Below are 26,400 nucleotides of genomic sequence, written 5' to 3'. Positions count from 1 at the left end.
AGGCTTGCTTTATGGCCTATCATGGAAAATGTTCCATGTGCACTGGAGAAGAATGTATATTGTACTGCTGTTGGGTGAAGTGCTCTGTAGATATCTATAATGAGAAGTTGTTGGAGTGTATTGTTGAGCTCTTCTGCATCTTTGTTGAGTTTTTTCCAGTTGTTCTATCTTTCAAAAAAAGTGGTGTATTAAAGTCTCCCACTCTTACTGTGGAGGCATTTATTTGGCTTTTCAACACTTTTAAAGTCTGATTTATGTATTTTGGGGCTCTTTCACTGGGTCCGTAGGTATTTATTATTGTTATATCTTCATGTTCAGTTGCTGCTTTAATCATTATATAATGTCCTTCCTTGTTTCGTATGGTGGTTTTTGTCTTAAAGGCAGTTTGATCAGAAATTAATATTGCCACTCCTGCTCTCTTACAGTTGCCATTTGCTTGATATATCTTTCTAACCTTTGATTTTTAGTCTGTTTTTGTCATTATTTCTAAGGTGTGTCTCTTGTAGGCAGCATATTGATGGATTTTGTTTTCTTATCCAATGTGCAACTCTCCGTCTCTTGAGTGGTGCATTTAATCCATTAACATTCAGCGTAATTATTGACAAGTATAAATTGGTTGCTGTCGTTTTGGTATATGTTTTTTCATAGTGTCCCTGGTTTCTTTGTTCCATATTATTTTCTGTGCTGACCTCATTATGTTTATGAATCTGTTATCATTTCCTTTGTTGTTGTTGTTTTAGTATTTGCTTAGTATTTATGTTTGTCCTCTTTTTTATTGTGATATTAAGGTTTATCGTTTTTCTTTGAGGTTACCCTATGATTTATAATTTTCTCTCCGAGTTTAGAACAGTCAATTTTATCTTGCAACTCTCTTAAGTTCCTTACCATTTAGAAGTTCTTTAACTACACAGTATTTTCCCTCTTTTTGTTTGTAGTTGTCCTCACTTGCCAATTGATGTCTCTGGTTTCCTGTTTACAATCTTGTAAGCTCATTTTACTTTGGATATGTCCATAGCTGTGGTTTCTGGGTTATGTCATCTTGTGTATTAATGGTTGGTTGTTATTTGCTATTTTTGGTTCTCTGTTCAAAGGACTCCCTTTAGTATCTCTTGCAAGATTGGTTCTGGTTTTAACAAATTCCCTTAGTTCCTGCTTATCTGGAAATATCCTAATTTCACCATCATATTTGAGGGACAGTTTTGCCAGGTATATAATACTTGGTTGAAAAATTTTCTCTTTCAGGGTTTTTTATATATAAACCATCCCATTGCCTTCTTGCTTGCATGGTTTCTGCTGGGAAATTAGAGCTTATTATTACTGGCTGTCTTTTGTACATAACTTTTTTTTTCCCCCATTCTGCTTTCAGGATTCTGTCTTTGTCTTTCGTTTTGGTGAGTTTGATGATGATATGTCTTGGTGATTGTCTTTTGGGGTCTGTCCTGTTTGGGGTGCGTTGGACTTCCTGAATGGCTATATTCTCTTCTTTCATCATATCAGGGTAGTTCTTCTCCAGCAAATCTTGGACAACTTTCTCAGTGGTTTTATTTTTCTCTTCTTGCTCTGGAATTCCAATGACACGTAGATTATTCCTTTTGATGGTATCCCACATGAACCTTAGGCTTTCTTCATTTTGTTTTGATTTTTTTTCTGATTGATCCCTTTCCAAAGAAATATTCAGGTATTTGTCTTCAGTCTCATTAATTCTGCCTTCCATTGCATCATTTCTACCCCTTTGACCTTCCAATGTGTTATCTATTTCTGACAATTTAGTATTAATCTTCTGAATTTCTTTCTGTAGATTTGGAATCGTTTCTAATTTTTCATTTATTTTTTCATTTTGTTCTTGTCTTTTTTTCCAAAATTCTTTTAAGGTTTTTTCTGTGTTTTCTTTGGTCTGTCTCTCAATCCTTTGAAGATACCTAAAGTTAATTCATTTGAATTCCTTATCAGAGAGTTCCAATGCTGCTTCTTTCTCAGGGATGTGTTCTGGGTCTGTATCCTATTCGCTTGTTTCTACCACTTTATCTTGCTTCTTTGTGTGGACTGTAATGGTCTGTTGTCTCCGAGACATCATGGTATTGTATTAAGATCTCTGTTAACTGTGAACAGCAGCCAAGGGTTATTCAGGCTCTTCTTGGTGGTTTTTTATCGTTGGCCTTTTTAGTCGTGCAGGTCCGGATAGTCCTTGGGGTTACTCAAAAGCAGAACCTCTTCTTAAGCCCCTGGTTTCTCGGAGAGTGCTGTCTCTTTAAATATCCAAAATGGTCAAGCTGCTTGTAAACATTCCAAATGGCAGTGCCCTCTAGACAGGCAAAGTCCACAGCTCAGCCCATCTTCCTCTTCACCACTGCTTCCCCTTTTATTTACAGCCACCAGAGAAGTCCTCCCTGCAGTCCCTGGCTAGCAGGGCTGATTTTTAGGTTAATTCTTAAGTCTTAACCACCACTTGGAAATCTCCATGCTATCTGTGCTGTCAGGATTGCTCCAGACTGCAGGTCCGTATGTCTCCTTTTTTGGTATTTTCATGCAAATTCTTCTGCTAGTTGGGGTTTGTCTACTTCTGTATCCTTCCCTTCAAGGCTCAGGGGTTCGGGATTATCTGCTGTGTCTGTGTTAATTGGTTTCCCTTTTCTTTGTTGAAGAGGGTCTGTGCAGACTTTCTGCCTATTCCGCCATCTTGGAATCAATCCCCCATTGTTTCTTATGAGAAATCAACTCTTCATCTGATTGGGATTCTCTTGTTGGTACAGTAGATAAGGCATTTATTTGGCTGTTAACCAGAATGTTGGTGGTTCAAACTCACCAGCCACTCTGTGGAAGAAAGATGAGGCAGTCTACTTCTGTAAAGATTTATAGCCTTCAAAACCCCATGAGGGTTGCTTTGAGTCACAATCAACTTGATGGCAGTGAATTTGGTTTGTTTGTGGAGAGGGTAGGTGGTTTTATGTGATGAGGTCTTTCTGTTACTGCTTCCAAGATTTTATCTTTGTCTCTTTTAACATTTGACTATAATTTGTCTGGGTGTGTATTTCTTTGTTTTTATTGTACTTGGGATGCGATGGCCTTACTGAGTGTGTTCATTAATGTTTTATAATAAATAATGGAAAATTTTCAGTCATTGTTTCTTTACATTTTTAGTAAATAATGGAAATTTTTCAGTCATTAATTATTTCTTTACATTTTTTTCTTTTTACTCATTTCTTTTTTTGTTCTCCTGTTACACATATCTTGGTGCACTTAATAATATCCCATATTCCTCTGAGGTTCTGGTTATTTTTAAGAACTTTTTCTTCTCTTCTTCAGATTATATATGTTGATCTGTGTTCAGGGTCACTGATTCTTCTGCCTGTTCATATCTATTGTTAGCTCCTGTAATAAATTTTTCATTTCAGTTATTGTATTTTTCAACTGAAGAATTTTTATCTTCTTTATTTTTTAATAATTTCTATACCTGCATTGATATTCTGTGTTTGATGATTGTGTGTCATCATACCTTTCAGCGTGGTTTTTGTTAGTTCTCTGTACATATTCACTATACCTAATTTGAAGTCTTTGTCTGCTAAGTCCACTCTCTAGGCCTCTTCAAAGGCAGTTTCTGTTACCTGGGTGGTGGTGGTTGTTCTCTATATTGGTCACACTTTCTTATTTCCTTGCATTTCTTGTAAATATAAAAACAAATGAAGAAAAAAAACTAGACATTTTCTGTAATATATTGTAAGAACCCTGAATATTGATCCCTGTAAGGCATGGTGGAGAGCCCTGGTGGCATAGTACCTAAGGCATTTGATTGCTAACCAGAAGCCTGTTGGTTCAAACCCCCTAGCCACTCCTTGGAAGAAAGGTTGGGCAGTCTAATTCCATAGCAATACTGCATTGGAAACCGAGAAGGCTAGAGGTTCAAACCCACCAGCCACTCCTTGGAAGAAAGGTTGGGCAATCTACTTCCGTGGTGATACTGCCTTGGAAACCCAAGGACGGGTCACTATGAGTCAGAACCAACTCGACAGCAGTGAGTTTGGTTTTTTGGTTTTAAGCCATGGTGAAAGGAGCTCTGGTGATGCAGTGGTTAAGACATTTGGCTGCTAACCAAAAGGTCAGTGGTTCAAACCTACCAGCCACTTCACATAAGAAAAATGAGGCGGATCTGCTTCCCTAAAGATTTATAGCCCTGGAAAACCAACAGTGGTCACTGTGAGTCAGAATTCACTCAATGGCAGTGAGTTTGGTTTGAGTTTAAGGCATGAGGAGAAGCACTGTGGTGCAGTCATTAAGAAAAATTGGCTGCTAACCAAAACGTCAACAGTTTGAACCTACCTGCTGTTCTGCAGGAGAAAGATGAGGCGTCTGCTTCCATAAAGATTTATAGCCTTGGAAACCCTATGGGGGTAGTTCTGTTCTGACATATAGGGTCATTAAGAGTCAGAATCAACTCTATGCCAGTGGGTTTGGGTTTTGTGGGGACTCTATGAGTCAGAATCTACTTGATGGTAGCAGAAGTTTTTTGTGGTCATTTGTGCTTGGTTATTTGTTTATTTTTCCAGTGACTCTGGTCAACTAATCCTGCAAAGTCCTATTTTCCCCTGCAGCAGCAGCAGCACGCAGCTTCTTGGTCTCTTTGCTCAGCAGGTAGCCCCCAGGGTAGTATAGGCTATTTAGTAATCAGAGTTTGTGCTTTTAACTCCTTAACCAGTTAGAATTTTACTGTTTTCCATTGATTATGTATGTAATCTAGAGGTTGCTATCCCAATTCAGTTTACATGTTTTTGCCCAACATTCATCAAGGGCCTAGTATTTTGGAAGTTGCTCTCTGATCACCTACAGAGAAGATCCAGCCTTGGGTATGAACACTGTCTTCCAGATTGCCAGTGATGACTGGCTGTTATTTTTATATCTGACTTTCTAGGAATCAACCCTGAATTCCAGTAGCTTATTTTTCAATCTGTGTTTGGTTAGAGGCTGTTTTTTAAGCCCCTTGTGCCAGTGAGACTTTGCCCTATGTTTATGAATCTGTGTGTGACGTACAATGCTTTTGTATCTGCTGTACATCCTCCTTTGATTGCTTTTGAGTGGGTGCACCTAGTGCATATGCACAGGCTGCTCAGTGCTCAGAGCTAATTGTGATCCCAGGAGGTCTCTTCATGGCTGTCTCTTTCCCTGGTTCCCACATTAAACTTATGGCTGCTCTGCTTTTTTTGTATGTCATGGATCTTTCTACCAAGATGTCTTTTGTTTTCAGTAATGCCTTAACTATGGAATTTTCCAAGCTCTGTTTCAAATAAAGTCCATCCCCTTAGGCAGAGCTGTGGAGTCCTTTATCCTATGACCTACTTTACCCCCCTGCCCCTGCACCTGAGCTGTTGTCAGGGATTTGCTTTTCCTGGAGTAGTACCTTCACAGTATGAGTGGACACTTGGGAAAACCCCTCATGGTGTGGACCTCCCTCTGCCCTATGAACAAGCTAAAGTGGGGATGACTGGGCTTTCAGCCCTTTACACCTACAGCTTCTGCCCTAAGACAGGGAGCTTGATGAGAGAAGGCCCAGGCCCAGTCCTCTCAGCCTCACCTGCTTAGAGTAGAGCTGCAGCCTTTGGCTGGGGAAGGAAGGATAAGTGCCACCAACACCCTGTCTCTCCATGGGTGAAATCATAGCCCCAAACTCGGAGCTGGAGAGGGAGACCCTGTCTTCTTGGCCTGAGTCGGGTGCTCAAGGTAAAGCTTCTGTAACATAAAGCTGAGTGAAGATGGGATAAGGTAGCAAGTTGTGTCTTAAATGTCACAAACACTCTATTCTTAAAGAAACTTAGTAGATTTTCTTAAATGAATGTTTGTCTATTTACCGTACACCTTTAGGACAATTTGCAGACATTTTAAGTGATTTTTTTTTTCATAATTTTTACCAGTTAAATTATTGTTTTTCTTAGGAGAGGATCCTTGTTCTACCAATTTGGAAGTCTTGCATTCTACCTCCGAATTAGATATTATTGCTTATATTTGATTATCCTAATGATGCATTGGATATATTGAAAGTTTGCCTAAGTGTTCACCACCTAAAGTGAAATATTGCCATTATTGAAAGCAGTTGAAACATCTTTGTTCCTGATTTTAACTTACGGATATTAAATCCCACAACAGTCGTTTGGCAGTTTGCTCAAGATGTGTCTGAGGATATGGTTGTCAGACTAAATATTAAGAGTAACTTCAGTTCTTATTTATTTATTGTTATTGTTGTTGGTGTTTTGTTTTAATTCTTATGTGGTAGAGTAGTGAAAACATTGCTGTGCTCATAATGTTTGTAAGTCTGTGCTTTGTTATATCAATCTAGATCAAAGGTTGTATCCCCTAATTAGCTTAGATAACCAAATTTGTACAAGATACTTGATTTTATGAACATTTTTTTACTTTAGAAAGAACTAAAAATAAAATGTCTAAGAACTTAGCAATTACTCCATGTAGTCCTATTATATTTGTATATATATTTCTTCTTCTGTATTGTAAGTATCTTAAAGAAACAGATTATTTCTCACCCATCTATGTACATCTTTTAGTTCTAAAACACAACCTCTTTTACAACAGGTGATTCCCTATATGTTTTATACTTTTACACCTATGTGTTCTTCCTGCTACTTACCTTCATCCAGTTCAGATGTTACCTTTTTTAAGTTTCTCTCTCTCCAGTCAGGAGTAATCAGTCCTTTCTTCTGTTCCAAAGCCATTTTTTGTAGCTTGTATACCTTTTGACTTACTTTTATATAACTTATCCATCTCCCTCTGTTGATTAGAAAATCAAGTCTTTTTCATCTTCATCTGCCACATACTTTGTACATAGTATTTAATTATCAGATGATTGAACAGATAAATTAAACAATAAAGGAATTATGAAATCTTTTGTTTTACAGCCGAGAGACACATAAGATTGCAGTATTTTATGTTGCTGAAGGACAAGAAGATAAACACTCCATTCTCACCAATACAGGAGGAAGTCAAGCATATGAGGATTTTGTAGCTGGTCTTGGTTGGGAGGTATTGATTTTAAATTAAATCAAGTATTTTACTTCTATTTTGGAGTAGAGGTTCTTTTTATTTTTTTCGTTCTATCTTGTTTATTTTAGAAGCATTATTTTAGGAGATAGACTTAATTTTTTTTTAGTTGCTTCTACTTCACATCTCATTTACAAAGACGACAATGGTTGGAATGTTGAAAGGAAAGATGTTGACTGTTTTATGAGAGAGTGCAATGTCAGAGAGCACTAAACTCATAGATTTAGGAGATCTGAGTTTTCCTTGCAGCTGTGACCTATAGAGTCATAGTTTTCAAACGAGGATTTACACAAAGGGCTACACAAAGGTTTTCAAAGGACTGTGGGACCATACTTACTTTCAAGGAAATTAGTTTCCACATCCTTCCTACAGTTTCTTGCTTCCCATCCCAAATCTTAGATTATCCCAGAGGGGTTTGCCACCAATAAAAGTATGCTTGCTCTTGAGAGAGTGCCATGACAGCAAAGCAAGAACTAGAACACTTAATATTGATAAGATGGTAGTACTCCAAAAACTGATCTAATAATTCAGTACAATCCATATCAGAATCCCAGTTGACTTCTTTTTTGAAATTGCCAATTGATTCTGAAATTCATAAGGAATTTTAAGGGATTATGATACCCAAAATAATCTTTTCAAAGAAGGACTCATGCTACTCAATTTGAAAATTAGTAGTAAGCAATAGTAATCAAGACAGTGTAGCATTGGCGGAAGGATAGACATACAAGTTAAGGAAACAGAATTGAGAGTCCACAAATAAGCCCATGGTATTTTTGGCAAGGGTGCCAAGACTATTCACTGGGTAAAGAACAGTATTTTCAAACAGTCATGCTGGGACAACTGGATAGCTACATGCAAAAGAATGAAAAAGGTAAACTCTTAACTTCACAGCATGTATAAACATTAAGTCAGAATTTATCAGAGACCTAACTAGATAAGAGCTAGAACTGTAAGTCTTAGAATAAATATGGAAATACAGAGGTATACCTCATGACCTCTGATTTGGCAATGAATTCTTAGACTCTGACACCATAGGCAAAAGCAGTAAAGGAAAAATTACGTAAATTGAACTTCATCAAAATTGAAGACTTTTGTGATTCAAAGGATACTATCAACAAAGTGAAGAAACAGCTCACAGAATTAGAGAATCAGGTATATGTTAAGGGATTTGTATCTGTACTATAAAAAGCACTTAATGTAATTCAATGATAAAAAGACATAATAATCCAATTAGAAAGTAGCAAAGCATCTTAATCGGAATTTCTCATAAATAAATAAATGAATGATAAATATATGAAAAGATGCTCAGCATTATTAGTCATCAAGGAAAGGTAAATCAAAACCACAAGGAGATACCACTTCATCCCCACTAAACCAGAAAAAAAATAACTCATTGCTGTTCAGTTGATACTGACTTATAGGACAGAGTAGAATCCATAGAATAAATCTTTATGTAAGCAGACTGCCACACCTTTTTCCTCTGAAGTGGCTGGTGGATTTAAACTGCTGACCTTTTGGTTAGCAGCCAAATACTTTACCACTATGGCACCAATCTCCTTTCACATCCATTAGGATGGCTAAAATTTTAAAAATCAGATAATAATAAGTATACACTGGGATGCAGAGAAATAAAAACCCACGTACACAGTTGGTGGGGGTCTAAAATGGTATAGCCACTGTGGAAAACAGTCTGGCAGGTCCTCAGATATAGTTAAACATATGTTTACCACATAACCCAGAAATTCCACTCTGGTTTAAGAGAGATGAAAACATCTAAGAGAAATGAAAACATACGTCCATACAAAAACTTATTCACAAATATTTATAGCAGCATTATTTAAAATGTCCAGAAGGTAAAAATATTCTGTGTCAGTTTCCTGGTTATGATTTTATACCATTGCTTTGCATTGGTGGAATCAGAATAAAGAGTACATGAATCCTTTTTTATTATTTTTTATAACTTCATGTGAATCTACAGTTATATCAAGATAAAAACTTCAAATAAAAAAATATTCTACTGAAGTAGAATAAAGAAGACTTAAATAAATGGAAAGGTGTTCTGTGTTCATGGATTGGAAGACTTAATATTGTTTAGATATCAATACTACTGAAAAAGGTCTATAGATTCAATTTAATCCTAATCAAAATTCAAACAGCCTTTTTTACAGAAATAGGAAAAATAATCCTCAGCTTTATATGGAATGGCAAAAGGCCCCAAATACCTAAAGTGATGTTAAAAAAGAAGAACTAAGTAGGATGACTTATAATTTTAAAACAGACTATACAGCTACAGTAATCAAAGCAGCCTGGTACTGGTACAACAGTAGACACATAGACCAATAGAATAGAATTGAGAATCCCGAAATAAGCCACACATCTATATTTAGCTGATTTTTGAGAAGGGTGCTAAGTCCATTCTATGGAGAAAGAAGGATCTCTTCAATAAATGGTGCTCAGAAAATTGGATTTCCACATGCAGACAAATTAATCAGGACTCATACCTTACACCATACACAAAAGCTAATTCAAAATGGATTAAGGACCTAAATGTGCTAACTTAAAAAATAAAAGTCTTATTAAAAAAAAATGCAGGGACAGCACTGTCAGGCCTAGCTTTTAACAGTGGATTATCTAATATAATAAAAGCACGAACAGTAAAAGACAAAGTAAATAAATGAGACCTCATACAAATTAAAAACTTTTGTTCATCAAAAGAGTTTACAAGCCTCCCAACTTGCAGAATATCTTCAGAAACCATATATCGGATAAGAATCTAATAACCAAACTATATATAAAACTTCAACGATTTAACAACAGTGACAAAAATCCAAATCATAAAATGGGCAAAGGACTCAAATAGACATTTCACCAAAGAAGACATTCAAATGACCACATGAAAATATGCTCAGCATCATTAGCCATCCAAAACCAAAACCAGACTCACTGCCATGGAGTCGGGTCTGACTCACAGCTACCTCAGAGAGATGCAAATCAAAAGGACAATGAAATACCATTTCACTACCACTAGAATGACTAAGATTAAAAATAAATACACAGAAAGTTAACAGATGTTGGTGAGGATGTGGAGAAATTGGAACCCTTATGCATTGCTGGTGAAAATGCAAAATAGTATAGCTGTTGTGGAAAACAGTGTGGTGGTTCCTCAAAAAAACAAAAATTGAGTGATCACATTGCTCAGCAGTTTCACTCTGAACTATATTATATATCCATAAAACTTGAAAGGAGAGATTCAAAAAGAGATTTTTACATTAATGTTCATTGCAGCGCTGTTTACAGTAGCCAAAAGTTATTAGCCGAGAGCTAAACATCCATCAGTAGATGAATGGCTAAACAAAATGTGGTACATACATACAAAGGAATACTACTTAGCCAGTAAGAAAAAGGAAGTCTTGATACGTATTACAGTATGGATGGAGCTTGAAAACATGCTGAGCAAAATAAGCCAATCACAAAACGAGAAATATTGTATGATCTCACTTACATAAAAAGACAAGAAAAGGCAAAGGAACAGAGACCAAAGTTTATTAGTAGTTAACAGTGATGGAAAAATCACATTGATTAAGGGTAGAGCTATACAGCCAATTACTGTGATTACTATCAGTAATTTGTACAACTCTTAAAAAGTTGAACTAGCAAGAGTTGTGTGATAGATATAGTAACAAAAGAAAAAAAAGAATAGGTGCTGAGACTGCTTACGTACAGCTAAACATATCATAGCCTTTGATTCCTTGGTTTGGAGATAGAGAGTCATGGTTTCATGGCCCAGTTAATTGGCCTAATAATAAGGTTAGTGCTTCTGTTCTACCTTCATTTCTATTGCATGTTGGCTGGGGTCTTAAAAGCTTGCAAGTGGCCATCCAAGGCACAGTACTTAGTCTCTATTCACTTGGAGCAACTGAGAAAATAGAATTAGGAATAGAAGGAAGATATGGAATGTGTGGCTAATTCCCTTCATGAAAAACTGTGTCCTTTGCCAAGAGACCAAAAGGACTTGGATGGTGCCTAGCTACTGTTGCTACACATTGTGATCAAAGATTCCAGGGAAGGATCCTAAACAAAAAGGGAAAAATGCAGAACACAATTTCAAATTCTCAGGGCCTCCAGAGTTTCTGGAGGTATGGAAGGTAGATGAACCCTTGAAACTATTGCCCTGAGATACCTTTAAACCTTAAACCAAAGAATGTCCCCCTGAAGTCATCTGAAAACCAAACAATAGTTTAACTTGTAAAAACGGTCTGCCATAACCAAACTATGGTACATACACACAACGGAATGTTATACAACACTAAAGAATAATGTAGAATCTGCAAAACACTGCATAATGTGGATGAACTTGGAGGACATTATGCTGAATGAAATAAGTGAGTCACAGGACAAATAATTGTATTAGTTCATTATTGTAAAAAGTCAAGAAAAGGTTTATATATGGAAAGACACTTTCTTTATTACCGGGGGTGGGAGGGGAGGGGAGAGAACACTGCAAAAATAAAAAAGTTAAAAAAAAAGTCAGCCATTAGCATTACACTCTTCTAAGAACTATACATACAAGATCAAATAAATAACAGCAACTCAAAGGATTAGATAGGAATCTTAGCAGGCAGTGAGTTTTATGTTAATGAAAAAGGAGCAACTCAAAAGGAAGGTGAGAATGGTTGCATAATGTGAAGAATGTAATCACCATCACTAAATTGTACATGTAGAAACTGTTGACGTATGTTTTGTTGTGAATATTCTCAACAAGAACAAAGTAAATAAAATTTAGAAAAAAAAAAAATATATATATATATACTGATTAGATTTTCTTAAAATGTTAAAAAGCAAAGATGTTAGTTTGAGAACTAAGGTGCTTCTGACGTAAGCCATGGTATTTTCAGTCCCCTCATATATATGTGAAAGCTGGACAGTTAGTAAAGAAGACCAAAGAATTGATTCATTTGAATTATGGTGTTGGTGAAGAATATTGACTAATTTGTATTGGAAGAAATACAGCCAGAATGCTCCTTAGAAGCGAGGATAGTGAGACTTCATCAATCATACTTTGGGCATGTTATCAGCTGGGAACAGTCCCTATTGAAGGATGTCATGCTTGGTAAAGTAAAAGATCAGTTATCAAGAAAGACCCTCCATGAGATAGATTGACACTGGCTACAACAATGAGCTCAAACACAGTAGCAATTGTGAGGGCAGTGCAGGCCCGTACAGAGTTTCCTTATGTTGTACATAGGGTCAGTATGAGTCAGAACCAACTCAGTGGCACCTAACAACAACAATAATCAAGTGTTTAAGAAGTGTTTATAAAAAAGGGAGCAATGACTGAGACTTTCTCCTTACATAGTCATGGAATTCACATAAAATTTTCTAGAAAATAAATACCTACTACCCACTGCCATAGAGTCGATTCTGACTCATAGCGACCCTGTAGGACAGAGTAGAATTGCCCCATAGGATTTCCACATTTGTAAATCTTTACAGAAGCAGACTGCTTCATCTTTACTTTTGTGGAGTGGTTGGTGGGTTCAAACTGCCAGCCTTTTGGTTAGCAGCCAAATGCCTTAACCGCTGAGCCACCAGAGCTCCCTTTGTAAATAAATAACTTACTTAAAAACTAAAAAAAAAAAAAAAAAAAAAAACTACCCTGAGATACCATTTTTTACTGACAGAGATTATGAGGGAAACGGGCACTCTTATACATTTTTTGGTGCAGTCTATTTAGAGCAATTTAGTAGTGTGTTTCAAAATTACAAGTGCACATGCCTTTTGACTTATATTTCTACAGTTGTGGATCTAGTCTACCAAATGCTCCATGGCATATGTTCAATGATAATCACTGCAGCATTCACCATAAAAGTAAAAAGTGTTAACATCTAAATATCCTTCAACTGAGGGGCTAATTAAATAAGTTATTACATATACATAAAATGACTTCTGTGCAGTCATAAACCAAAAGCATGAAGTTCTTTGCTTTCCAGTATGGAATATTTTCTGAGCTATATTAAGTACAAAAAGCAGTGTGTAGACATTGTATGTGTCATATACATATGCATTCATATACCAAAAAAAAACAAACAAACAAACTCACTGTTGCCACTGAGTTGGTTCCCACTCATAGCGATCCCTCCTTGGGTTGCCTAGGTGGTATCTCTACGGAAGTAGATTACCCAGTCTTCCTTCTGAGGAGTGGCTGGTGGGTTTGAACCATCAGCCTTCTGGTTAGCAGTCAAATCCTTTAGGCACTGCGCCACCAGAGCGCCTACATTCATATACAGTGCATGTGAATATACATATGCATATACATACATGTAAGAATTTAACTGTGTATGAACAGAATAAGGCACTTGGCTGCTAACCAGAAGGCTGGCAGTTCAAACCCACCAGCTACTCCTCAGAAGGAAGATGGGGCAATCTACTACAGTAGTGATGCTGCCTTAGAAACCCAAGGAGGGGTTGCTATGAGTCGCGTGGTATGTGCTCTTTTGTACCCTTTGAATTTTTAATTATGTGAATATTATATTACTGAGTGAAAAAAAATAATTTTTTTTTAAATTAAAGATTAAGAAATCTAGTAGTAATGACATTAAAACTGATCTGTCATAATGATCAGCCATTAGTAACTGATTTTGATATTTGAGAATGCTCAATTCACAAGGTACAGGGATTTATTTTGTAATTATTCATTCTATCAGATATTTTTATATTTTCTTAAAGTGTATATATAAGTGGTTTTCTTTGAGTGGAGAGATAACAGGTGATTTAATATATATTTTCTACAATGAACACAAGTTGTTGACTTCTGTGCATTGTACAAGTCCAAGGGATATCATCTAATACAACGGCCCTACCATTAATACGTTGTTTTCATAATCAAAACATAAAAAGTTATTTTAAAAGAACTATGCACAGATTAATTTCTAGTCATCTTTTAAAGCATTTGAAAAGTAGTTGCATTCTGCATTTTTATGTTTTTATTCTGGGCTATGATATGATAAAAACCAAGAAGCTACTTTTGATGAATAATATGACATACCTTATAAGTCATTTAATGAAAGTAGCATTAAGATTTTAACTTTTCCTCAAATCATTTCCAGTCTTGATTTTTGGTGTCTGATTTTTGCTCTCTGGCGTTAATGTGCCCACACAGCTTTTATAAGCCATCATTAAGATCTAGTAGGCTAACAGAGCTGCATAATGCAGAACAATTGACTTCTTTCCTAATTAACTCCTACTAATTAAAAAACCAAACTCATTGCCGTCAAGTTGGATCCAACTCATAGCGACCCCTCCTTGGGTTTCCGAGGTGGCATCACTACAGAAGTAGATTGCCCAATCTTCCTTCGAGGAGTGGCTGGTGGATTTGAACCTCCAGCCTTTTGGTTAGCAGTCAAATGCCTTAAGCACTATGCCACCAGAGCTCTTTCTTACTAATTAGGGATCCTCAAATACTTAAAAAATAGTAATGTGAGGATGAGTTCTAATAATTCTAGATCAAGCATTGATTGATAAAGTGCAAAAGAATTTGTTTCCATCACTTTTCAAAGTGAGATGTTCAGTTCAGTCTTTTTCAATAGTTTGGAGGTTTTATTGATTAATTCTATGTGATTCTTCATTGCTTCTAGGTAAATCTTACAAACCATTGTGGTTTTATGGGAGGACTGCAAAAAAACAAAAGCACTGGATTGACTACTCCATATTTTGCTACCTCCACAGTAGAAGTGATATTTCATGTATCAACTAGAATGCCTTCTGATTCTGATGACTCTTTGACCAAAAAAGTAAGTGCTAAGGAAAACAGTGCTTTCAAGTTAAAATCCTAATAATTAAGAAAATTAATACATAAAAAGATGTAAGTAAGTACCTGCAAAAAGGATGTGACTGACAGCAGCATCTATGACTTCCTCTATCTTCACAAAGGAGAGAGAAAATCACCATCAGCAGTACAAGTCTTATTCCTATGAGCTGGAAGTCTAACTTGTTGCCACCCTCTAATGTTTTTACCAATTCTGATACCAACCAACCATCCATCCCATGGCATTCTCTGCTTCTCTGCTGGGTTCAATAGTTTGCAGTGGCCACACAGAACTCACAGACAGCACTCAGGACCGTGGGGTTTATTAGGGAATAACAAATTGCAATACAGGTGCAAGAACACTCAGGATATAGTTCTTTGATCAGCTTCTCAGCCATGCAGCAGGCGTGCTTCACTCTTGCCTCAGCCTCTGCCTGCTTAGGCCAGTGTTGCAAAGCTCTTTCAGCCTTGCTAATAGGTGCCTAAAGAGGCATCCCACTCTGCCAGCAAGCTCCTTCCTGAAGGCACTCACCTTTCTCACTCCATGGGCCGCAAAGCCTACTGTTCAGTCTCATGCCGGTTTCTTCATTCTGTTGGTTCTACTGCCACTATTTCTCTGCCAAGGAGATCCAGCACAGGGATCTCGGGTCCAAGGATACACTCCACTCCTGGTTCCTTTTCTGCTGTCTTGATAGTAGTGGGATCCCCCCTTTCGGCCTCTGGAAGGGCTCACTTGAAACCTAGCACAGTGACAAAATTGACCAATCTCCACTTTAGGGTTCCATCACATTATTTCCATGTACATCCCTTCAAGAGTGCCAGGTACCTTATTTTACATTATTAGCAAGCAATCCATTCCTTTAGTGGGCCACAAGCACCTCACATTTGCATGTTGTTGTTGTTATGTGCCATCAAGTTGGTCCCAACTCATAACAATGCCCCCCCTTGGGTTTCCATGGTGGTATCACTACAGAAGTAGATTGCCCAACCTTCCTTCTGGGGAGTGGCTGGTGGGTTTGAACCGCCAGCCTTCTGGTTAGCAGTTAAGTGCCTTAACCACTACGCTACCAGAGCTCCTTCACATTTGCATAGTCCCACCTAATCATCTAGTGGGAATTACACAAAGACAATGGCCAGAAGAGCCAGCTTAAGAAATTCACCTAATCATCTGGTGGGAATCACACAAAGACAATGGCCAGAAGAGCCATCTTAAGAAATTCACCACAGTGACATAATTGATAAGTCACTACTTCTGGCTTTAGTACTCTACCCTTCATCCAAAACTGTCTTCAGAAATAGGATGGTATAGAGAAAATGAAATGATTGAAGAGTACAGTTTTAACAAAGGATTTGCCTTCCAAAAAAAATGAGATATGACAGATTGATAGAAATCTGTATTTTTAACTTGTTAAAATTATATTTCAGTTCCCAAAGTACATGATACTTACATTGATTAAGAGAAAGAAAAAATGTAAAGTATTGCAAATCACTTAAAATGTAGCATATGTTGTATCATAAATTTAAACGCAAACTAATATAGCAGGTAAAATAAGCATTATTAATAAATTTTGCTACCTCAGATTGATAAGCGATATGGTGGAATGATTCCAGGTCTCTTGAAATCTATACCACCATTTTTCTAGGCAACAGAGACAGTCAGAAGCATTCATTCTAGTAATCACAGATATCTTTGAATAGTTTTCAATCCATGTTTGATTTTTGTTAGTGAGAAGCATTTTTAAAAGTAACTTCACCCAAGGTTTCTTAGAGTTCTTTCTTTACTTTGTCTTCCTCTTCCTCCTCCCCTTCCTCATCCTCAGTATACAGTCGGCCCTCCATATTCACAGGTACTACATCTGTGGACTCAACTAACCATGAGTCAAAAATATTTGGGAGTAGGGGGAGCAATTAAGTGTTCATAGCAATTCCTCAAAGGCTAAGAGGGAACAGAAAGTGCTATGGACATAGAATTTATATTGTGTTAGGTATTATAAGTAATTTAGAGATGATTTAAAGTATAAGGGAAAAATGTGCGTAGATTTGGCATCTGTGGAGTCCTGGAACCATCCACCTCAGATACCAAGGGACAACTGTACCCAGAACTACTGCTAACTATAACCAGATTGAACATCGTCAGTCATTTTATTTAATACTTTCTTGCCTACTGTCAGAGATTTCACTCTTCATTGTTAAGCTATGAAAACTGCTATTCATACATTTTAAAAAGGAACCTCAGAACTCCACCCAAATATTTTATAAGATTGCTTTGGCTACCTTTGATGCCTTTAGTGTATTTTAGGGTATTACTGGAAATCACCTAATAAATGTTTAATGGCTAGGAAAAGTAATATATCATTGCAAATTAGATTGGAATGAGTAGTAGAGGTGAAAGCAATTGATAAGTGTAGGAAAGTATATTGAATAACAGGTATGTTATAGAATATAGTCTTTGCATATAGCATTTAGAAATAGTAACTGGAATAATATTCAAATATTTGTTGTTCCTTTCCTCACTGGGGAAAAGACAAGATCACCTGTATAAATGCTGTCAAGTAGATGGGGAAGGGTTGGATTAGAGAGAGCTTCATGAAAACTAAAGTTAAGTCTTTTCTTTCATCTACTCGTTTTATATATCTATGAAGAAGTCATATCCAAGTTAGAAACTTTTATGAGTATTGTTTTAAAAAGATGAGTAATTTTAATTACTGCGAACTCAGCAGTGACTCATAATTATCATTATCATCTTTTTCATGACTCCATGGACATAACTTGTAAATCCCAGAGAAGAATCAGAAACTAATAGTATCTTAGATTTCAGACCTAAGATCAAGACAATGTAGATCATTTAAAAAAAAAAAAAAAAGAATTATGAATTCTGCCAGGATATTTTTACTTTAGTATATTAAACCTGATAGTTAATTATTCCAGTAACCTTGTAGAAATGTCAAAAAATGTTCTTATGTCCCTCAAAATAGTCAAGAGGGTTTGTCATTAATTATTTAAAAAGATGCATCTAAAATGAATGAATATTTAACAGCCCTTTATGGCATAGTGCCTCAGGCATTTGACTGCTAACCAGAAAGTTGGTGGTTCAAACCTACCAGCCACTCCACAGAAGGAAGACTGGGTAGTCTACTTCCATAAAGATTTACTGCCTTGGAAACCTGAAGGGGGTTTCCATGAGTCAGAAACGAGTCAATGGCAGTGACTTTAGTTTTTTTTATCATAACAAAGCAAACTTTGGAGATGCTAACACCAGTTAAGAATTATTAAATGATTGAGTTCTAATTAAAGTTTTATTATAAAATGGTAGAATCCTTAAGTACTAGATTTATTTGAGAATTTGAAGGATTAAACCTGGAACACCAATGGCTTGTTTCATCTATAAATTTTGATTTGTTTTTCAAATAATTCTAAATTTAAAAATTATGTCAGAATTTAACAAGTAGAAAAGTGCAACTGTTTTTTTCTAGTCATTTAATAAAAAGAAAACCCAGGCAATTATATGATATAATATTGCAAGTGTTTAATATTGAGATGCCAGAAGTTTTCTAAGTATTTCTTTAAGTACAAACATGTTTATAATTTTCAAAAGTTTACAATTAAGCATGTTTATTATTTTAATTGTTAAAATAATTATAATGTTTATTATTGAGGAAAACTATGAAGACTAGATAAACTTTTTTATTTAAAGCAATTGAAAGAGATTTTTTTTCTTGTTTTAGTGACAAAATTTTCAAAATGTCACTGCTTTAAAATGTACAGGACTTTCCATATAAAAGTAAAACCTGTCAAAATTGTAGAAAATATATAATAAAGCAGTATCAAGTTAGAAAGTTACACTTATTTTCTCAAGTGGTAACTTAAGTCATTTTTAGGTAAAATCTAGCCTATCAAAGTCAGGACTAAATTGAAGCAATTTCTGAATAATGTAAGTCATATAATACCCCCTGATACTTTTACTACCGTTCTCTGTTAAGAAATGATAGCAACTTTTAAGTCAACAGAAATGGAAGATTTACCTGATTTCATACTTCAGTATAACTAGTCTAAATCTTCTTTCATGGAAATATATATATTATATATATATATATATATATGTATTAGTTTTCCTATATACTGATTTTCCCTTTTTCCTGTTCTCTGTGATTCTTATCCTTAATCTGTTCCTCAGTGTTTTACTATGTAAGATTTTTCTAAATAATAGTCTTATATTTTAGCTTTATTATAGTATGAAATTCTCTTTAATAGAAGGTTAAATATTTAAACTTAATCATGGAAGCTAGTTGTCTTATACCAGTTCTCCTTAATAAAAAAAATCACTTTCTGTATTGGTATTTTTTCTCCTGAATTTAATAAATTCCACATTAGTGATAATAAGTTGAGGCCTTGAACATATGTCCTATTACAAGTGAACAATTGGTTATCATTAGGTTGTCCCCCCTTTCCTTGGTACATACATCTTTAGGTGTGTTAATCCATTCAGTAGACACATTAATGAGCACTAGTTGAAGTGTAATATTGGAGGAAGTAAGGCTTGTTGACCTCACCATGAAGTTTAATACCTCTAATTAAATTAGGTAGTCGACAGTCAGTATAAAGAAATGGCCATGCCTCTGGCAAGCTAGAATTATTTATGATTCGGGCTCTTTGTTTTAAACTTAATAGGAGAAAATTGTTCATATCATTTTGTGGAAACTAATTTTAGTCTGACTTTTTATTTAAAATATGTGGTGATTTTCTAAACATTTTATTTTCTCAGAATGAGTGGTAAGTGTCCTTGGACCTATTTAAGAGTAGCACTTTTATTTCCTGTGAAGAGAAGCTTTTTCAAGGTTCAGGGCAGTCGCAGCAGATTTTTTTTTTATGACATGTACTATACTTTTTGAACAAATTAAAGATTCAGTCTAGCAAAGTCTCAGAAATATTATACCACCATATCAAAAATCCTGATATAACCCCAGTCCAAACCAACTGTTCTATAAATTACCTCTACCTGAGGAAGATTGATGGAAAATGGTTAAAAATAATTTTCGCTTAGCTGAGTTTATTCACCCCTAAAAATCAAAAGTGCTGCAAGCATTGGTATAAAGTGTTCACAGGAGCCTCTCTCATTTCCTCTGTCTCCTTGTTCTAGCCACTTGCTGATACTCTGCTTCATAGGTAGCTGAATCATCCTTTTAGGAGTTTGATAAAGATCAAGTTGAGATAATTGTAACATACTTAGTTGGACTCTCTAGTCTATCTTTCATTTCCTGAACCCCCCAAAAGAGGAAAAAGAAGCACTTTATTTAAGTCCGTTTCCTCTGAAATACTGTTAGTGTAATGGACAGTATTTCATTTTCTGTCTTGAAATTTGGTCACAACAGTTTCACAAATATAAATGAGTATTGCAGATCTGCTTGGGCCTATTTTAATTTTAAATCTTTTTTCCCCCTTTTTAATATATAGAAATGAAATTAAAATGTGTGATACTTTCCATAGAACTATGTGCTTAATGCAGTCTGGAAAATTAATGCAAAAAGCAATATTCAAGGGATAATAACAAAAAAAAAAATCATTGTTTTCATAAAAATGTGGTTAATATACCAGTTAATGTTGTGAATTTATACTAATGTTCTGTTTCAACATATATAAAATAATCCTATTTTAATATCATATAGGCTCTACCTTTAACCCTAATTTCTACAAATGAATTTCTGGTAATAAGAATAGAGGATAGAGAAACCAAGAAATTTAAATGGTTCAGAGCAAATTTGTCTTAGCATTGGGAGTGTGCAATTTGTATGGGATAGCAGTAGCTTCTCGTTGCGTATAGAATAAAATTCTATTCTTCACTATGGCCTTCAGTGCCTTACATGATTTAGCTGCTTGCCTGCCTACCTCTCTGTTCTCATCTCTTGTCACTTTCCTTTTCATTTACCACAGTCAGGCCTCAATGGCTCATTTTATAAATTTCCAACATGTCAAGCTTATTCTCTTCTCAGGAGTTGTGCAATTATTGTTCTCTCCATTTGAAATGTTCTTTCTGTAGATCATCAGACTTTCTCATTCTCATTGTTCTAGTCCCAAACTCACATGACATTTCCTCAGGGAGACCTCGTGAGACCATCCTAGCTAAAGAAGCTCTCCATCCACCTGCTAGCATTATCACATTACTCTAGTTTATTTTCTGTGTAGCATGTACCACCATTTAAAATTGTCCTATTTGTTTATTTTTGTGTATGTTTATGTGTATCCTCCCACTGGAATATGAGGCTTTAAGGACAAAGATTTTTGTCTCTGTTTTATTTACTATTGTATCACCAGTATCTAGAACCAGACCTATTAGTGTTTAATAAATAGAATGATATACTACAGCTACAACTGCCACAAATCAAAAGAATTGTCTCTAAATAAGGATACCTTCATCATTATCAACATGACATAAATATAAATGATGACATAATTACAGATAATTCTATTTTTATGCTATTACTATGTAATGATAGAAAAAAAAATCAAGGTAATTAACTATTGCTATATGATCTTTTTAATAGTCAGCAGTATTTATTGAGTACCCACTCAGCTAAGGCATGGTACTAGAAACATGGCATTTTAAGAAGATGCAGAGCCAAAATGAAAAAAAAAAAAAAAAAATGATGATGATGATGCAGGGCCACTAAGAAGCTTTTCCTTAATTACCGAAAATGAATGATTCAGCCAACAAGTAAATGTATGACAATATGTGTGTCTAAATGTATATATTTTAGCATGATTGAGAAGTGTATGATAGGGTATATTTCCCCAAGTATGAGTGTCTAGTAGGTGGTGGAAACACTGTGGACCTGAAGCAGTGAAAATACTCAGCTTCAATTTCTAAATATATACTGATACCTCCCAAAGCTACTGTCTGACCTAATTAATTTCCATGTATTCTTTAGCTTTTATTTCAGGTGCCATTATAGATCCATTTTCTTTGTTATTTGCATATAGAAAAAATATAGTTAGAGCACTTATCTATGATATTTACAATTATTAGTTTATTGTTCGGTTATTTTGGTTATTTTCTTCCACTGGACTCAAAGCTTTGTGAGAGCAGAGACTATGTCTGGTTTTCCTCATCATTGTATCTGGAATAGCTAGCACAATGCATTTCGTTGACTCTCAATATTTGCTGATGTATGAAAGATTGTGGATAGGAAAAAAGAGAGAAGCCCTTTTAAGAATTCACTGAACTAGTCCAGGATCTCTGCTAGCGTAGGGCCTAAGGCACTTGACTGCTAACTAGAAGACTGGCGGTTCAAACCCTCCAGCCACTCCTCGGAAGGAAGATTGGGCAGTCTACTTCTGTAGTGATACTGCCTTGGAAACCCAAGGAGGGGTCGCTGTGAGTCGGGTCCGACTCAACAGCACATAACAACAACAACAGTCTAGTCGTGTAGGATGAGTGCATCTGACCCAGGATAGTAGTAGAGGAAATAGGAAGGAAAGGACAGAAAGGAATATGACGCATTTTCTTTCTTTTTTTTTAAATGAAAATCTTGTTGGAGATATGGTAAGGTTTGACTCTTGAGTACTTACAATTAGTTGTTAGATGCTTTTAACAGAAATAGGGAAGTCAGGAGGGTAAGCCGATTTTGTGAGAGAGATGGTATTTTTACTTTACATGAATTCTAGTCTCCAGCCTCAGATACTGGATATTTCATGACACTGAGGAAATCTAGAACTGACTGTGGAATCTGCTAATAATTGTGAAGAATGAGTACACTGCCATAAGGTGGGAAAACATCCTAATTTTCAGAAAAGGACATGGAATAGGGCACAAACTACAGAAATTACCAACGTTCATGAGCTCCATTTCAATGCCTGGAAAAATAGGATTATTAAACAGATGGTTTGGGAACACTTGTAATAATGAAGTAGTGATCACTGGGGTCCAGCATGAGTTCACCATAACACATCACGTCAAAGAAACTTAATTTGTTTTAATAGGATTATTAAATCAGGGAAAGCCACAAAAAGTATAAAACATTTAACTAAATTTTTTGTTGTGGATAAGCTGAAGAAATGTGATCTTAATAATTAAGTAAATATATTCATGACTGATTGTAAACCATATCCAGAGCACATAAATTAATTATATAATGAAAGTCAATTCAAGGTGGTGGTTAAAGTTTGAGTTCTGGAACCAACCTCTGGGTTTGAGTCCTGGTTCTGCCATTTAGTAGATATATGGCCTTAGGCAAGTTACTTCATCTTTTCATGCTTTCATTTCTTATCTGTAACAATGGGGATAATAATTATACTTACCTTGTAGCATTGTTGTGAAAAAAAATGCACGAATTATCACAGAGTACTTAGAATAGTAAGCACTCAATAAATGTTGGGATTTTTTTAAACCAGGAGAAAGGTCTGTAATAACTGGATTTAAGGATCTTGTCCAAAATTTGTCTCATTTACCATTTTTACCCAAAACCTAAATGAAGACGTAAGAATTTGACTTATAGGGATAACCCAAATCTGGAAAAGAGAAAGCCAGCACATTTAATAGCAGAATCAAGCTAACAAAAGACTTTATAACCTTAAAGACAATCTGAACCTGTTGTTGTTGTTGTTATGTGCCGTTGAGTCAGCCCTGACTCATAGCGACCCCTCCTTGGGTTTCTGAGGCAGTATCGCTAGGGAAGTAGGATTGCCCAACCTTCCTTCCGAGGAGTGGCTGGTGGGTTTGAACCGCCAGCCTTCTGGTTAGCAGTCAAGTGCCTTAGCCACTATGCTACCAGAGCTCCCAATCTGAACCTAGCAAAGTAAAATTTAATAGGAATAAATATAAAATCCTCTCTTTAGCAGTCAGCTTTAGCTTACTAAAGAACTTTGTAAGAAAAAGACGTAGCTTTAAATTGACTACACGTTCAATTTGAGCCAACATTGGAAAATAATTTATAACCGAAGAAAAGAAGAAATAGTCCCACTACATTAAAAAAAGATAATAATAAAAAATAACTCCCTGCCATCAAGTCAGTTCAACTCGTAGCAACCGGGGTCCTCTTTGGGTTGCGGAGGTGGTATCTCTACAGAAATAGATTGCTCTGTCTTCCTTCTGAGGAGTGGCTGGTGGGTTTGAACTGCCGGCCTTCTGATTAGCAGTCTAAATGCCTGAGGCACTATGCCACTAGAGCTCCTAGTCCCACTATGGGATGACTGTATTAGAGCATATATTAAAATTATGTTCCAGACACAATTTAAAAGAAATATCAGTAACCTGAGGCAGTAATCCAGGATAGTGAATTAATAGGTTTGTAAACTGTAAGAAAAGGAACTACAGACAATTAACCTGGCAAAGAATAGTTGAGATGTATGTTGGACCAGTGTTTAAATGTGTAAAGAAACAATAGTCAAACAAGGACTGAATTTATTTGATAAAGCTCATTTTGGAAGAATTAGCTTCAGAGGAAGGTTGGGCAATCCTACTTCCGTAGTGATGCTGCCTCGGAAACCCAAGGAGGGGTCGCTATGAGTCAGGTCCGACTCCACGGCACATAACCACAATAACAACAGCTTCAGAATGACAGGTTTTAGCTAAATGCAAAGAATATTCTAATGATTGTACCTGTTTAAAAATGGAGTGGACTGACTTATGAATTAGTAAGCTCCCCAGCCTTAGAAGTATTCAAGCAGAGGCAGGATGGCTACTTGTCAGGGATATTTGCAGCAGTTTGGATGGGAAATTCACTATAAAACCAAACTCATTTCCATAGAGTTGATTCTGACTCACAGTGACCCCTATTGGGTTTCCAAGGCTGTAAATCTTTACAGAAGCAAACTACCTCATCTTTCTTCCATGGAGTGGCTGGTGGGTTTGAACCACTGACCTTTTAGTTATCAGCCAAATCCCTTAACCACTATACCACCAGAGCTCTTTAGGGTGGAAAATAAGAGCTGTAAATTTACTTCCAGGGCCTATATTTTATAATTTATTGAGGGCTTCAGTTTTGGCATATTGAATTTCATTTAAGTAACTTGTTGATAACTGCTTCATCTTTGTTTATTAATAATGATAATCTGCAGCCTCTGTTATATACCTTGAATTTTAAAAAATGACTTGAGCAGCAGTTAAAGTAGATTGGAAACATAATTTGGTTGCCAAATTAGGCCTATCCCATGTACAGAAGTTATGTAATGTATGTCAGAAATGAATTGGCATCTGGGTCCAAAAATACGTAGGTCAGGACACCTTTGAAAGTGTTCAAAGTATGGAAAACCTGCTGAGTACCAGTGGGACACAATTTTGTATGTTCTTAAGAGATAAGGTAAAAAATAAATATAAAATGGTATATAAAGTATTTATGTCAAATATAGGCATTCCTGATATTTCTAACTCTTAGCCACTAAAAATTCATTCATTTATAATCATTTAAAAATCCCCAAGTACATAGCAATGATTAGCAATTTCTCAATGTGTGTCTAATTATTATACAACGGATTTTTAAGATACAGAGATACGAAAACATGTCTCGTCATAGCAACATAAAATGTATTTTTAGCATTTGAATATAAATGACAAGGAATTTCATGAATCTTTAAAATTTTCTAACATGTTTAGAATGACCTTGTTATACACATTTCTATGCAGAAAATCTTGATTACAACACTTTGCAAAAATGTATTTTTTTTCAAAACTCAAAATCATAAAAAAAAAAAAAAAACAGGCTTATTGGTCAGATAGATTGGTGAAACCTCCGAGACTGTGTCCTTTAGCCATTCTTCAGGCCTGGAACTGAACTCACCTGTTGGCTCAACTTTCAGCCAAACAGTAGAAAAGTCTTTATTGTTAGTGATAACATCAGAGAGATACGCATACTTAGAACAATCGACCATTCAAGGTCAAAAGATGTTTTGGTTACAGAAATACCACAGATTGGATAGTTTTAACAAACAGGAGTTTATTCTCTTACAGTTTGAGAGTCTGGAAGTCCAAGTTCAAAGTGCCAGGCTCTAGGAGCTGGGTGAAAGCTTCTTGACATTGGGCATCAGCTCTGCCTCTTGCTCCCGACCTACTGAAGCTAGAGGCTTTCTTCACTCAGACAGCTGCTAGCTGCTGAGGCTGACAGACCCAGGGTTGACAAGTAAAAAGGCACACTCTCGATATTATCAAACTGTATGGGAGGCCATTGATTCAAGTCCATTAAAAGTCCCAAGATCAGCAGAGCACGGCATGCTGCTGAATGAAGACTTGGCTACATGCAGGGTCCAATCGTACCAAAAGCTGGAGACCATTCCCAAAGCTGCTGCTTATATATGGGAAGCAGACCACATCCCTAAAACAGCTACTCAGCTGCCTGTGGCAGTCCCACCATGGAGTTGATTGCTAGTCTTATCGTGGGGAACAACTACCACCAGCTTCCCAGCCACTCAAAACCAGGCCCAGCCAAGTTGACACATAACCTTGTTGTTGTTGTTGTTGTTAAGTGCCATCGAGTCGTTTCCTACTCATAGTGACCCCATGCACAGCAGAACGAAACACTGCCTGATCCCGCGCCAGCCCCACAATCCCTGCTATACTTGAGCCCATCATG

At 36.1% G+C, this 26,400-nt stretch overlaps 1 protein-coding gene across 1 annotated transcript in view; it reads left to right on the top strand.

Moving 5' to 3' along the window:
- RALGAPA1 (Ral GTPase activating protein catalytic subunit alpha 1) overlaps nt 1-26,400 on the top strand; it is a 343,304-nt gene that overhangs the window by 276,799 nt on the left and 40,105 nt on the right. Inside the window, exons 36-37 of the mRNA XM_007938553.1 lie at nt 6,897-7,020; nt 14,673-14,828. Of these exons, the coding sequence (XP_007936744.1) occupies nt 6,897-7,020; nt 14,673-14,828 (280 nt within the window). The remainder of the gene's footprint in view (nt 1-6,896; nt 7,021-14,672; nt 14,829-26,400) is intronic.

Source organism: Orycteropus afer, unplaced genomic scaffold (assembly GCF_000298275.1).
Source record: "Orycteropus afer afer isolate SDZICR_OR568_19922 unplaced genomic scaffold, OryAfe1.0 scaffold00051, whole genome shotgun sequence".
Taxonomy (NCBI): Eukaryota; Metazoa; Chordata; class Mammalia; order Tubulidentata; family Orycteropodidae; genus Orycteropus; species Orycteropus afer.
This window is presented reverse-complemented; position numbering and strand designations above follow the sequence as displayed.